At 43.2% G+C, this 15,268-nt stretch overlaps 1 protein-coding gene and 1 long non-coding RNA gene across 2 annotated transcripts in view; both read right to left on the bottom strand.

Moving 5' to 3' along the window:
• Positions 1-9,741: 9,741 nt before the first annotated feature.
• Positions 9,742-11,038, bottom strand: LOC139796358 (uncharacterized). Its single transcript, XR_011725972.1, has 2 exons — positions 10,781-11,038; positions 9,742-9,896 (listed from the first exon to the last, which is right to left on the bottom strand). It is a non-coding gene; the product is annotated as an uncharacterized lncRNA (long non-coding RNA).
• Positions 11,039-12,896: 1,858 nt separating this feature from the next.
• Positions 12,897-15,268, bottom strand: part of SEPSECS (Sep (O-phosphoserine) tRNA:Sec (selenocysteine) tRNA synthase) — a 29,924-nt gene continuing 27,552 nt past the window's right edge. The window contains exon 11 of the mRNA XM_071743820.1: positions 12,897-13,026. Within this exon, the coding sequence (XP_071599921.1) occupies positions 12,951-13,026 (76 nt within the window). The 3' untranslated portion in view covers positions 12,897-12,950. The remainder of the gene's footprint in view (positions 13,027-15,268) is intronic.

Raw genomic sequence — 15,268 nt, 5'->3', positions numbered from 1 at the left:
GTTTGAATATGTGGAAAATGGTTTTCCCCTCAAAGGCAGACAGAGGGAAAGCTGCCCTGAGAGGCAGGGCGGTCCCCATCCTTGGAGGTTTCATGGAACAACTGTGACAAGGAAGCCCTGAGAGACTTCATCTAAGCTTAGAGTTGGCCCTGCTGTGAGCAGAGGTTGGACCAGTGAGGTTTCTTCCAATCTGTGCCATCCTGTGACCACAGGAGTCTGTGGTAATGAATTCTGGCTTACAGACTCCATAAGCAAGGACCATGGTTGTAGGTTGAACTTTTAATTCTTCTGCTTTCCCTATATTTAAATTCTCATTAAAAATTACAGATTATTTCAGGGTTGGTTGTTTTTTTTTTTACAACACCCAGATATATTCAAATACACACATGTCCATATATATAGAAACAGAGAGTGTCTACGCATTTTCCTCTGTGTATTTATCCACTAAATGCATGTTTTATAATCCTCAGTGTTTTGCAAGGCTATAGGGTAATCTGCTTCATTCAGTAGTTACTCTTGCACAGGAAATGCACAACAGTCACAAATGCTCCACAGCTTGGTTGCTGGGTAAACTGTAGCTCATTTGTATTCAGCTCCCTGTGCAAAAGTGATAAGAAGCCAAATACTCCTAGGAAACAGCACGAATGAAATACAGCACACAGGAGGCAAAGTATTTATAGAAACAAAATATCAGCATTTTCCACACATTTACACAAAGCAATTTCGGTCTTTTCATAGGAAAAAAAAAGAACATCTCTGGCACTCATTTACTCATTTCCCTGCAGTCATATATTTTGGCCAAAAAGCACTGACTACATAGAAAAGCTTCAGGTCACAGCAAATTAAAGATCAATGACAACCTAAAATAGACAATGTCATATTTTCACTCCTAACATGTCTTTGTAATAAGACCATTGTTTTAGTAAGTAAATAACGTGACATTTCTGCTTGAATGGGTTTTTAGCATTGTGGTTGAACCCTGCCCCCAGATCCCCAGCCTGCTACGAGTGAAAGAATTATATCTGCATTTAACTGCTTGGGACCTCTGGGCTGATCAGCTGAAATCTGTTAAGTGCAGGACAGAGCCTTGCTGATCTGAAAAGCAGCTGACCACATCTTCCCTCGTGTGCTCATCAGCTGTGGCTCTCTTCAGGATGATGCCATGGCCACCCATGTCCATGGGGACAGCCCCTGCCCCACCGCAGGCACCCCACCTGCTCCAGCCATGGGCACTCTGGCCAAAATGCTCCAGACTTGCTCAAGGGAAGCAAGAGGATGGTGACAGCCTTTTGAAGGACTGAAGACTAAATATTTGTAGCCCACTCAGGTCAAACCAGCTACACTGGCACAGGGAGAAGGGGGTCAGGACCCCATCGCCTACTGGCACCTGCCCGCCACCCATCCCATCCCATCCCATCCCTGAGGCACCAAGCACAGCACTCATGCCATGTGCCTGCTGCTCAGCTGACAGAGCAGCCTGCCCTCTGTCTTTGAATGAAAAGGCAGGGACAGACAACTATTTTTAAAACGTAGGTGGTCAGCTCTGAAGTTGCCATTTTAGGACACTGATGCTGCGTGTTCTCAGCCCTCCTTGTGTCTGTGGCTCACAGTCTTGTGAGTAGCTTTAAGCCTGTACAGTAACACTTATGGACTGGAGCAAAAATGCATTTGTTCACTTATTCCACAGTAAAGTAGTAGAATACATAACAATTTTTGCAGGAACCTTAGAAAATAAGTACCTGGTCAGCTAATTCCCAGTGGTGTTCCCATGTGGCTAAGATGTGTGTGAAGGCTGGGAGATACCATCAGATGTACCTTCTGCTACCATCTCTTGCCTTAAATCATGATTTCCCATTTGGTTGATTTTGGGGGTAGGGATTTGGGAATACATAAAAAATATATGATAAAATCCCTGCTGAAGTGTGGACCTATCTTTCATTGCTCTTCTTACTGCTGGATTTTTTATTTTACGGAGGAACACTGAGAAAGAGGAAAACTGAGAGGAAATGTTGGAACTGTCTAATACAAGGTAAAGAAACAGTGAACAAAAGAAAGCATCTGAACTGGGCAACAGCAGGAAGACATTCAAATGCCTTTTTTTTTTTTTTTTTCTGCCATAGCCTACAAGTGTGTAAAAAATATTTTAGATATAAGTTGTCTTATCTATTAGTAGAAAAGACATTAAGATTACTGATAATAACAAATCTTTTGCATGTCTCTATTTTAACCTTCATTCTCCTCAGTCTCTATCAAGGTTAACTGGGAGATGAAACACGTAGTGGTCAGTGCATGGCAGTGATTTACAAACTGCAAAAAAAGAAGGCTTGGTCACCACTGGAGGCTGTGCAGCAGGAGCCATGCTTGTTGGCTGCATACAGTTTGATGAGGTATTTTCTTGAATCTGTTTTCTGTCTGTATCTGCATCCACAGTGGGTGCAAGTAAAGCAAAGAAATTAAAAAAACCCAAAATACCAAACATTTCTGCAGCACAGGTTTCTTGCTCAACAGGGCAGCAACCTGCAAAGCTGCAAATCTGTTCCTACCTGGCAGAGGAGGGATGGTATGTACCCTACACAAATCTGGTAAAATGGAATAAACTGGGGAAAAAAGTATACAGTTATAAAATGTTTAAAAACCTGATCCCAAGACAACTACAAAACAGCAAATCCAACATGCTTTCCAGCCAAGAATGTGGAAAACTTGCAAGCTCCTCAGCTTATGAGAAATTGATGCAATGCAGTTAAAATTTCTGAGCCCTGTTCCTTTGAGCATTGGAGGGATTAAGTAAACAAAGACTGTTCCTGTGCTTCTACCAAGTCTGCTCCAGACAACATGTTTCCAAACCTGCCCTCTGGGCTTTTTCTCAGGGTCACGTTTATTTAGGATAGGTCTGACTTTCTGCTGTCTTTCTGAGCAGCTAAAAGACTGTTTTGCTCTTCCCTTGCATGCATCCCATGCCAAAAAGTTCCTTTTCCCAGATGGTTCTGTTTCTTCAATGAACTCACATCTCAGACACTGTGCTTGCTGCTGGTACTAAGTGGGAGATGGTTCCTTCACCTGCTTCTGTAACACAGACAGGCTTCAATATTCAGTCTTCAATCTCAGCACATCTGTTTCACCCTTCAAGACACTGATTTACTGAGGTCTTTAATATTAATGTGAGTGCTCCATTAGGTCTTGGGTCATATGGTTAACTTGATCCAATTTCTCCAGAGCTGTAACAAGGACCTCAGTGTTTCCAAACTCTGTACCCAAGCAGCATCTCTTTTCCTCACATCAGATTTCTGTTTCCCTTGCTAGGATTCTTGTCTACTTTTAAATACCTGTAAATCATACTGATGCAACAAAATAATTTCTTTTATTGTTAAATCTCTTACAGGGTCAGCAAGACCTTATCTACAGCAATGCACACACTTCAGAATCTGCAGTTCAGGGGTTGTACCTTTCAGTAAAAGAGAAAAACCAGACGGGCTGGGAAAGTAAGTTAATAGCTCTCAGTGCAGAACACTGAAATCTCAGCAAAGCATCAGACAGACCTTGAAGGCCACATGAGGGAGGCATAAGATTCTTCCCTGCCATAGGCAGGAGTATGGATCAGGCCCAACTACTAACTCAGAGTAAGCTGGAGGTTAAAAAAAAAAGAGAAGACACTGATGTAGAGGTTCTAGATTAAATGGATGCAGCACCCCTTTTTGTGTCTTGACTTTTCAGAGGAAAATCACCAGGTCTAAAGTCAAGCAGGCTACACAGCTTGGGAATTTGGGCATCATCTACTGATTATGGTTTCCAGCAGCCAAATGGCCATCTCTCCAAGTGGCTTGGTTGTTGTTTCTCTCTGGTGCTACCAAATTCAAAAGGTGCCCGTGCCCAAAACTGACTGAGACTTAGGGATCCAGATCAAGGGTGCTTAAAATCAAAGGAGATACAGAAACTGAGCCTTGAGTCGCTCTGTGTTTTCTTAGAGTCCCTTACCAAGGCCCTCATGAAGTGCAGTTCCAACCATGACTTTTTTAAATTATCATGATAAGCACCACCTTCCTTCCACAACTTTCTGATCACCATTCACCAAGGAAATGACAAATCTATTTTCAGTTTTGCCCCAGGTAATTGTCAGGCTTAGCCTGAGGCTTAGTGTCTTCTCTGGAGGAAGAGGAGGCATGTACTTCATCCTTATACGTGTGACAAGGAGGGAACAAAAAACAATCCCCTCCATGTTCATTAAGTTCAGCAGGAGGAAAAAGTAGGTTGGTGACCTGTGGCCTCATGACCCAGGAAGGAGGAGGCAGTGGTCTAAGGATGCTCTTTGAGGGGGTGGTGTAGGTGCCCCTGCTGAGGCTGGGCTGGGGAGCTCCTGTGGCTGCCCCCACCTCTGAGTCAGGCACTTTGGTCTTTTGGACATGCCAGAGGGCTCAGAGTTTTGATATTTTTAGGTCAAAAAAGACTTCTGAAAATTTCTTTATAAACATTCTGGGGCTGTAGCTGCCCTTCAAAGGCGTTAGGGACTGCAGCATCACACTTGGAGATACCCAGGTCTGTGCTTCTGATTGTTAGGAAATGAGACTCCAGGGAGATGGTCTCTGCCAAAAGTGTTTTGGCCTGGCCATACCCTCCAGCAGGAATCAAGAGGGACCTAAGGGACGTGGACAAGACCATAATGTACCACAGGGCTGCTGGAGATGGCAGCTTTGCTCCTCCTGAAGATTATGCCCCACTCCAGACTCAGGCTCCCAGACACAATGCTTCATTTCCCAGTTAGTGCACCCTCAGTGTTTACTCTGTTCCTTTTTATAGGCAGCACTGGGGAGAAGAGGCTCAGTGAGGGCATTACAAATACAAACACACCCCTGAGATGCAGGAGGAGGGTGCTGGGCTCTGGTGTAGGAGGTTTGGCTCATGTGGGCCCGTGCTGGTCCAGTGGTCACTGCCACTTCTTGGCTCCTGCACAGGGCTCAGGACACTGTCACCTGCAATGCTGACAGCTGAATAGCACCCAGCCTGGTGCTCCCCACTGCTGTAAATCTAACATCATGGCCTGCATCAGGAGAATTAGCACTACAGTATCTGCTAGCTGGAAAAAAGAGTTATTGCTGTGAACCAGACAGTCGCTGGAAACAGACAACACCCATCAGTTTGAATTCTAAATCAATGAGCTAAAAGAATATCCTTGCTTAAGATAAAAGACTGAAGTCACCAGAGTAATCCCATACCATTCAACTGACTTTGCTTTATATTTATGTGATCTTTTCCTTTCTTTATATTTTCACTTTTGCTTTCAAAAGCAGAATTTTAAAGTTCTATTAAAGATGAGTCTGGGCAAAAATGAATTATTTGTTTTGAAAAAATGTTAAGACCTATTTCCAGAAAGGATGGAAACGTACAGTCAAGATAAAGAACTCTCAACAAAGACAAAGGTAAAGTCTTCAGGAGTGGAGCCAAAGCTCTGAGCCTGGCAACCACATCCTCAGAAGTTGCTGCTTGAGAGTTGGTTGCAACCAACTGGAGCATGGGGAAAACACAGCCTAGCATGCAAGAGCAATGAAAGGTCAAGGCAGCAAAAAAGGATCAGGAAGAGATGAGATTCATCTGTTGGGAATTGCATGTTTATCAAGCATTGGCTTTGAGGAAGATCTGCTGGGAAGGTGAGGCAGGAGAACTTGCTTGAGGAATGAACTGGAAGAACCTTGTATTGAATTTGGAAGTTGTTAGCACCTCACATTGTTGTATTAGATGAGAAAATTCTGGTGTATTCCTGAGTATGTTTATGCAGATAAAAAAGAAAAAAGTGTTTTTGTACACTTGGAATGTTTACAAAGATGGGATTTTTAGTTGCACTTCTTGTGACACGTTTTAGGTTGATTCTCCATAATGCAGTAAGTGCTCAGGAAAATACATAGTTCTGAGCTTAACAAGATATGATTAGGCCAGCATTATTTCTGACCTAATTTCAATTAAACTAAAAGAAAATCCACTGAAAAAACCTTTCCCAGCTCTCTCACACTTATTAGTATTTAAAAATACATGCAGAAAACCTCCATACGCACTAACAAATAGCAGAGTGGAGAGACTGCAAGATAAATATCTGTAATAAAGAACTAGGTGCCTTCTCTCCAAAGCTGGTCTAATCAATCAAAATGTATTTTGCTCTGCATATTTGCCTATTATATTTGCTGACCTGTGCGAGTAAAGCTTACAAATATTGGCACTCTTGTGCTTTTCGGGAAAGGAGATGGGTAAGGTGCCATCCATCATAACATCAGCACTCTTACTTGGTAAGAACTGAGCTAGGACTTCTTGGGTTGAGTTTCCTGGGGGCTTTCAGTTAAAAATTATCATTGTTGTAGGAATGGTTACTAAATGGCTACCAAGAAGGGAGGGTTTCTGTCATGCCACATGCAACTTGGACGCAGTTGCTGCCCTAGTAACCCCACAGTTTATATTGTATTAATTTGTCTATTCCCTGCACCCATCTTCTTTTAATTGCCTTTTTTTTTTCTTTATTCTTTTTTTTTTTGGTTTGGATTGTGGGGTTGTTTTCCCTCTTTTTTTTTTTTTTTTTCCTTTTTTTTTTTTTTTTTTTTTTTTTGCTTTTATTGCTAACCTGTTAGCTAGAAACCTCCACTCAGAGGAATCAGACTGCTCTGGAGTTCAGACAGGCTAAACATCAGTGGGAAAATCCTATGTGGAGAGACTTGAATCAGGACCACCAGGAGCTGTGGTTGTTGCCCAGGCTGGTGCCACAAACCAGTGAGAGCCTCAGCTTTCCCTCAGCTCCTGCAAGCTCTGTTCACATCTCACCAGGTTGGATCAAAGGCTGTTCCTGAAGAGTGCTGTTTGATCTTATGCCTTGGCTTGCACTTAAAAATCAGTTTAATAAAGGGAACAGCCAAGGGTGCTTGGCCCAGCTGTGTGGTAGTGATCAATAACCCGATTCCTGCCCCTGTACAAACACAAGCTGAAACACAGACTGAGTGCACAGCCTCTGTCTCTCTCTTCTGCATATGCATAATGCTTAATTCTTTAATGTCTGACATTTCTGAATGCAGTGTTTTTTTTCCATTAAAAATACCAGGATGTCACAAAAATCTTGGAAAGGTATTTTTGTACTGAAAACACTTGTGTAAAATGTGAAATAATAAGGGAAGTTTTGTGTAGGTATGGATTAGGTGTGGCTTAGGTGAGCATGATTTATGGCACCTATTTTTTACTAAGAGAACAGTTTAAATTAAACTATGAGGATTTAAAACTAATAAATCTCAGAAAATACTGGGTTTGTTAATTTTTGTCTTTTAATGCTTTTGCATGCCTTCTATATATTTCATTGTTGAGACTTTACAATAAAACTGAAACCAGAGCTCAGCAATGCCCTAAATTTGGACAGAAATTATAACATCACTGGAAAATAAAGCAAAACTCAATGTATAGATGCTGCGTATGCTGCTGCTGTTCTGCACTCTCCATCTGTTAAAAATCAGAGAAAAAGATCTACTCTGGGATAGAATGAGAAAGAAAATGAATATTTCCCACTAACCCATAGTGCTCAAATTTTTGCTGTAAAAAATCTTATTTTAGACACATTGTTTTCTGGAAAGCTACAGGTAACAGTTAAAAAACCTGAACCCAACAAACAGTTTTATAGTATGACCAGCCTTCTATTGCATGTGGGTGAGTTATTGGCTTAACTTTAAGCAAGCTGTAGTAAACTCTCCTAAAACCACAGACTTGAAAGGTAGGATTGGCAGTGAGCAGGAGGCTATGTAAATATCATTGCTGAGATCCTTCAAATACTTAAGAAAAATATCTGTTGACAGGCCTGAAAAGTGGCATATTGTGGCAGTCTGTATTCACTGAGCTGAGAGTTACAAAAACTGCAATTTCTCAGTGTCACTTCCCTGCTCCTCCACTGTACCTCTGGAAGGAAACCAGAGGTCTTTCGTTTCTAAACTCCTTTTATCTTGAGCTCTTTGAAATTATCAAAGGAGTCAGCTAGTCAAAGCCACCAGCCCGAAAATAGGAGCTACTGATTCCTCCCCCCCCCCTTTATGCCATAATGCAGTATTTGGTCTCATGAATCTTATAAGCAAACCTTTGCTATAAGCAAACCTTCAGGAAAGAAAAATAATTATTTCTCCTTGTTTAAGAAGAAAACAGTTAAAAGTGAAATAGCTCATGTAACCTGCACCTTAAAGAAAGAGACACAAGGGCAGGGACAGGACATGTCCTGAGCTACCTGTCTTGGGCATCAGCCCCTGACCTGCTGGAGATGGAACCCAGGGGCATGACCAACCTCAACCAGCACAGCTCCATGAGAGGCCATCAGCACTCAGAGGAGATCCTTTACTTTCTCATCTATCAAATGGGAAGGATACTTAGTTGGCTGTATCTCACAGAATGACTGAGAAACCCATGCTTGGCATTTCAGGCTTTGTAGACCTCGGGAAAAAGGGGAAGATACACACTAGTGTTGCACAGTTGGGATAAAGTTTAAAATGAAAAGATTTAGGGTGGGGATTTTTGTACATGTAAAGGTTTCTCAGAAATCAGCTTTTCCTCTTTTATGCCAGCTGCTAGCTTCTGCTGCTTTTTGCTTTGTTTGTTTGTTTGTTTGATTTGTTTTGTCAAAGCCTTGAAGCAATTCCCTCATGATGTACTTGCTCTTTGGACCAGTGACATGATCAATCTTCTGAACCACCATCATCCCCTGCACTTCCATGACACAGTGCTTACACTGCTACATTTTACTGAGGAAATGAGGTCACCCAAGACTCACAGACTCCTAAATACAAATGCCTGTTACTGTAGAGCAAGGCAGAAAACCAGGAGCAACCTCAGCTACAGCATGACTGGAGCAGAGCAGCCTTAACAGCCCTGTCACACAGGACATACAACCAGAATCCCACAGCAAAGGAGTTCTGCCAAGGACATCTCTTTCTCTACATTCAACATAGGGGTGGGGAAGAGTTTTAGGACTGCCCCATAAATGCAGATAATATCAGCACTGGAACAACAAAACTGGAGCAAAACAGTTTGGGGAGGGGAAAGCTGAAGCCACATTATCATTTCATAAATTCACACCTCATGAATAAAGGAGCAAGAGGAAAAAAACCCTGGAGTCCTACCTGTACAAAGGACCGGGGTATAGCTTGAATTTGGGCTATCCCCCCCTCCAGAAGCTCAGGAGTTACAGCTCCTCTGAGTTTCAGATCCTTTTTGCACCGTTTCTGAGAAATTCTGATCAGCACTTTACAGGCAGCAGCTGCAGCCATGGCACTGCCTGGGGGGCAGCACCACCTGCATCTCCTGCATGGACAGGCCCTACCTCGACTGAAGGATGCAGCAGGAGGTGGGATGCAGCAGGAGGTGGGATGCAATCGCAGAGATACAAAGCAGCATCATGCAGAAAAACAAACCCGTGAGGTAAAAGGCAGAAGGAGGACACAGAGGCACTGCAAGAGAAGAGGCAGGGGGTACCAGCAATCTGTACCAAGGAGAGGGAAGGAGGAACTGTGAGCAGGGCGAGAAGATTTATCATGAAAAAAATTACCCTGCTCTTCCCAGTGTGTTTATTTTGAGAACATGTGCATTGTGCACACGCAGCTTATCTCTGCATTTCAGGGAAGAGTATAGATCAGCTCTCCACTGTCACCTCTCCTGACAGACAGCTGCTGCTGCAGCAGAGTGACAGCTGAAAAGCTGGGCGATTGATTCCAATGCTGCCCTGCTCCATTGCCACTAAGGAGAGGCTTGTGTTCATTCTGCTTTATTGAAGTGATTTCTTCTAATTGCCTATTTAATGCCTTAAAAAATACCAGGAGATACAGGTCAGTGCTTCAGTAAGTTGGTGTTTGGGCAGTGTTTTCCAGGTACAAATGAAGATTTGCTTACGCTCAACAAAAAGGCTGCAGAGAGAAAAAAAAAATTAATGATCTTATCAGGTAAAGCAGGTGTTGTGGTCACACCACCAAGGTCACTAGCATTAACAAAACACTCTGAAAACAGAATCGTGGCATGTTCCCAGCAAGGTGCTGGAGTGTTGTAGAGATAATGTGCTCAGCCTCAAGGGGAAAAAAATATGATGCGCCAACACTCACTAACAGCTGTTAATGGCAGAGCATTGTGGACAAGGAGAAGGATGTTTGACCCACCAGTCCTTTGGAGGAAGATGTAAACAACTGGCTTGATTCCCCACTGCCTTGCCCCTGCTATGGCCTTCTATGCCTGTGCCAAGTAAATGCAGAATCGATGCTAAATGCTGTTGCATAAAAAGAGCTGAGTTTTACCACCACTTGTGTGGATGTAAAAAATCTACAGAAAGTGCAAGGCAGGGGAAAATTAGGGCCTGAAAATGCATGAAGAGGGGATTATGCAAGAGCCAAGTGAACAGAGACTCAGAAATGCAGTTATATAGTGACAAAATGGAAACAGCATCTTTTAACTCTGCTGAAGGGTGCCCCAGGAGCCCCGCAAGTCACAGCTACTTGCCTCCCTAGCAAAAATACCTTGTTACTGCCTCTCCTTCCCCAGATTCCAGCTCTAACAAACACAACCCCCTCGTGGATCAGCAAAATGAACAACCCAAGGCCAGCTGCACATCCCAGTCCTGCCCAGCTCAGACCAGCAGCGGGGCCACCGCAGCCCCTGCCACGCTGGGTGCTCCAGCAGCATTTCAGTATTTGGGGTGCAAATCATTGGAGCTCAGACACCCCTCACCTCCCTTCACTCCATTAGCACACCCACCCGTGCCTGATAACCTTACTGAAGGTGCCAGTAGTACTTCACTCACCACAGCTTTTAATATTGATAAGGATGTGTGAGCAATAAGGAAGCCTTCCAGACCATCCCACTGTGAGAAGAGATCAGAAACTCTTCACCTGTAAATGAGCAGAGGGATCCTGAAGCCACTGCATGAAGTCACTATGAAGAGATTATGTGGCCTAAAAAGACATGACAGACTCTGAAGAAACAGTCACTGAGAAATATCTCCCTTCAGAAGGCCTTGGAGCCCATGAGGATGAAATTCCTAAGCTTGCCTTCGGAGAGGGGAGAATTGTGTGCGAGCCAATCTACTGCTAGAGGATTGACATGGTGAGCAACTTTTCTGAAGTGCTGCCCTGACACAGATTTAACATTCAGCTGCAATTTTTAGAAACAAAACCAAAGGAGAAACCAGAGCGTGACAGTTTGTGCCATCTGCACGGAATACGAGCTTGCGTTTTAATAGCATCAGTTATATCATTATTAAAAAACATTTTTATACCCAAATCCATTTACTGATGATAAAGCCCTTCAACAAAACGAAAAAAGGCAGCAGCCTGTGTACCCACACCTGCTGCCTCTGTCTGCTCCTCTGGGCTTCTTGCATAGGAAGTTCTGCATCAGTGGGGATGGCAACACCCTGGCAGGAACCCTTCCCCCTCCCCAGCCTTTGTCTGACAGATCAGTGCAGCTGAGTCTGCTTAAAAAACATCCAGTAGGGTGTGTGGGGGGACAAGAGTACTGGAAATTAATATTATTAGGGGGCAGGCTACTGCTGTGATGAGAGTTGCATTTTGACAGCATTCTCTGGAGCTTGCCCTGTGCATCAGGACAAGATTTTTCTATGCCTACACAGATCCTCCTGGAGTCACTGCCCCCTCAGCTGCACAGCAAGCATCTCAGGCTACTTCTATTTTTGTCATCCTGGACACTTTTCCTATCTTGCATTAAAAAATGTATTTTGAGCTGTACTCCAAGTCCCTCCTCCCACTAAGCCATTGTCAATTTCTCTACCACTACTGAAAAAGATGCCTTATGAAATCAGAAGCCAGAGCCTGCAATATAGCTTCACCACAGGGAGAACCAGAAGAAAACAATGAGAGTGGTTAGATAACTTCTATTTAATCCAGGGGTTATAAAGTTACAGATTCATAGAATCATAGAATGGTTTGGGTTGGAAGAGACCTTAAACTCATCCAGTTCCAACCCCCCTGCATGGGCAGGGACACCTCCCACCAGCCCAGCTTGCTCAAAGCCCCATCCAACCTGGCACTGAACACTTCCATGGAATGGGCAGCCACAACTTCCTTGGGCAACCTGTGCCAGTGTCTCCCCACCCTCACAGGAAAGATTTTTTTCCTAATGTCCAACCTAAATCTCCCCCCTTCAAGTCTGAACCCATTTCCCTTTGTCCTCTCACTACACACCTGTGTAAAAAGCCCTCCCCCAGCTTTCTTGTAGGCCCTAAGGGTAATATGTAGGCAATATATTGAAGTTTTTTTCTCTGCAGTTACACTTGAAAGGTTTCTTTCCCCGCAATAGCTGTTCCTTGTTTGACATTCTACAGAGCAAACCAAGCACTCTTCCCAGCTGTAGTTCCTCAGGCTGCAGAAAGACCAGTTACAGGATTAACTAAATGCTCAACAGCACTGGTGTCTGCAAGCTAATTCGAGCTGTCACATCTGCTTGGCAGAGCAGTACCAAAGCAAAGCAGGAACAGTTTCCCCTGCCTGGCACCAAATTCTTCTCCTGCAGTCAGTCAGACCTTGCTGCTGCCTTGGGTGAGGTGCCCCAGCACCTGCAGAAGTGTCACTGCACTGAGTTCAGTCCAGAAGCAGCTCAGGTAAGGGATGGGAATGGCTGCAAACATTTTTTTAGGAGTTTGCTCCCTCTCTGGAAGTGTTCAAGGCCAGGCTGGATGGGGCTTTGAGCAACCTGGGCTGGTGGGAGGTGTCCCTGCCCATGCAGGGGGGTTGGAACTGGATGATCTCTAAGGTCCCTTCCAACCCAAACCATTCTATAATTTTATGATAGCATAAACTTCATATATATAAAAAGCCAAACATATATAACCAATCTATAAACCTTCCAAAGTGTATGAGACTTTGTTCCTTTTCCCTGTATTTTGGCCAAGTGCTCCTCAGGTACTCTTCAATGACAAAAAACATGCCTAAGAAACAGCTTTTGGAGAGAAAGGATCAGCAGAAACACTCTGTGTTTGTCTTGAATTCCCAATGAAGCAGGGTGTTCCTGCCTGGGATGCCTAGAGAAAGACTAATAATACACAGCTCTGTTGCTATTTGTACAAGACTAAGTTCCTGCCCCCACCTGCCACAATTCCCAGTAAGAGCCAGATAGGTTGCCCAAGGTTTGCAGCTCTTTGAGACAAATAATAGGAAAGGTAATGCCCAGCTGAAACCACCCTATTATTTCTTTTCACATTAGGTTAAAAAAAAAAAAAAAAAGCAGTTATAATTTTGGTATAGCTGACTCAGCCAGCATTTGAATCCAGGATCTAAAAGCAAATTAAATTTCACCATCCATGTTAAGAAAGCAATTCAGCTTCTGACCTGGATCAGCTTTGATGCCACACTAAAGAATTTAGCTGAAATGTGTTATGATGAAGGACTCCTGTTCAGCAGCAGATATAATTATCACATCGATCTTAATTAGATCATGAACTCAACTTCAGGATCCCCAATGGAGTATTGAAAACTTGGTCCAGTTGCACTGAACTTGGTCCAGAACACTGAAGCTTATTCATCAAGATAAATATGTTACTGGTACTTTGATATGACAGATGTTTGATGAGTGACAGAGCAAATGCCTTTTTAACTATGGTTTTAAAAAAGAATTATTAAGCTGCATTAAAGTGTAAGCTGTTACCTTGGAGAGAAAAAAGTATAATACATGAAAAACAATTATTGCAGAGCACATAGAGCACAATTTTTCAAGCACTGGTTTCAGGATTAAAAGCATTTGAACTGAGGCTCTCTCTGTGGAGAGTCACTTCATGACTGACTCAAACCTTTAAATAGCTATTGTTTAAAAAAAATCTGTCAGCTACAGAAATTGTTTTTCCTTCAAATTCTAAATCCTGTAAGGCCAGGTTGGTTAAAATGCTATGTTTAAAAAAAAAAACAACAAAAACAAACAAAAAAAACCCAAGAAAACAAACAAAAAAACAATCAAATCAAATCACTCCTTATATAAGACAAAAGAGGAACTCAATTTTTAAAGCATCACAAGCAGAGGGTCATAGCTCATCTATCACTCACATATGGATTCATGCAATGATTCTTCAATTAGAATTATTATCTATACAGCAGCTGAAGACTGAGAACTGCTGATACACTGCAGATGAGAACATTTGCGAGTCTCAGGGCTCCAGCCTTTCTTAAAAAATGATGATCACACAATATAGATTGCTTGGTTTATATGTGTATTAAGCTGCAATGCCAGCATTTACATTTGCAACATTACAATTTTGCTTTCTTAGGCTCGAGAGAATTTGCTGCATCTGGTAGATTTTATTTGCTTTGTATCTTAGGCAATCGTTATGAACAAAGTGTGGATAAGCAGCATGATGCTCAAACAGTCTTTAGTTTTTTTCATTATCTCAGATACTGTAGAAGAAGGAAACTAAGAGTGGGCCTGTGAGATGGGTCATTCCGTGTCAGTTTGCTTGCATTGTATTTTCCCAGTGCTACCCCTAAAAGGCCCAGCCATCTGCTCCTTCATTTCTTCCACCTATATAGATCCACACAGCATAAGATGCAACATCAGAGGGAAAGAAAAGCTCCTCATAGACCAGTTACAGGCACCCTAAGGGAGGAAAGTCACCTGGGTGATGGGGAGTTGGAGGGGTCCCTGCCCATGCATGCACCCTGCCCCATTGCCAAAGGTCTTCAGTAACCAAGTATCTGCAGAATGCATCTTCTGCAGAAGCAGGGTGGGAAATGTCCTGGTTCTACAGCCACTGCTTCTCACACTTGTAATGCTCAAATCCCCCCCCAGTTTCAGTCTTTGTTAATCCTGTGTCAATCACAGCAGCTGCCAAGCCAAGCCATCACTTTGCTGCCTCTGCTCCAGGGCAGTAACTCCAAGCAGCAGAGCAGGATGATGACATCTTAAACCTCTCTTTCTGAATCTTCAGTTCTTGAGGAATATTTCAAGTGCTTGCCCTTTCCCATTTCATGACTGGTAACCACACCCTGTGACCCAAAAGATGATGGAGACAGGTAGCTAACTAAGTAGTAGTTGGGAGATAGCCTTACTAAATGGACATGTGTTCTTGTTTTTTTTTTACTAAGGATTCTTCCTGTATAAACCCAAAGTGTGCTCTGAAACCCCAGCAGCTTTCCTCCCAACAGCTTCACCAAGGGCAAGTCCTGCCTGCCTCATTTGGTGGCCTTTTATAATGGGGTCACAGCCTTGGTGGACAGAGGCAGAGCAACAGATGCCATCTACCAGGATCTGTGCAAAGCATTTGGCAGTGTCCTGCACAACATCCTGA

Source organism: Heliangelus exortis, chromosome 4 (assembly GCF_036169615.1).
Source record: "Heliangelus exortis chromosome 4, bHelExo1.hap1, whole genome shotgun sequence".
Classification (NCBI taxonomy): Eukaryota; Metazoa; Chordata; class Aves; order Apodiformes; family Trochilidae; genus Heliangelus; species Heliangelus exortis.
The sequence above is the reverse complement of the archived record's forward strand: the minus strand, read 5'-3'. Positions and strand labels throughout refer to the sequence as shown.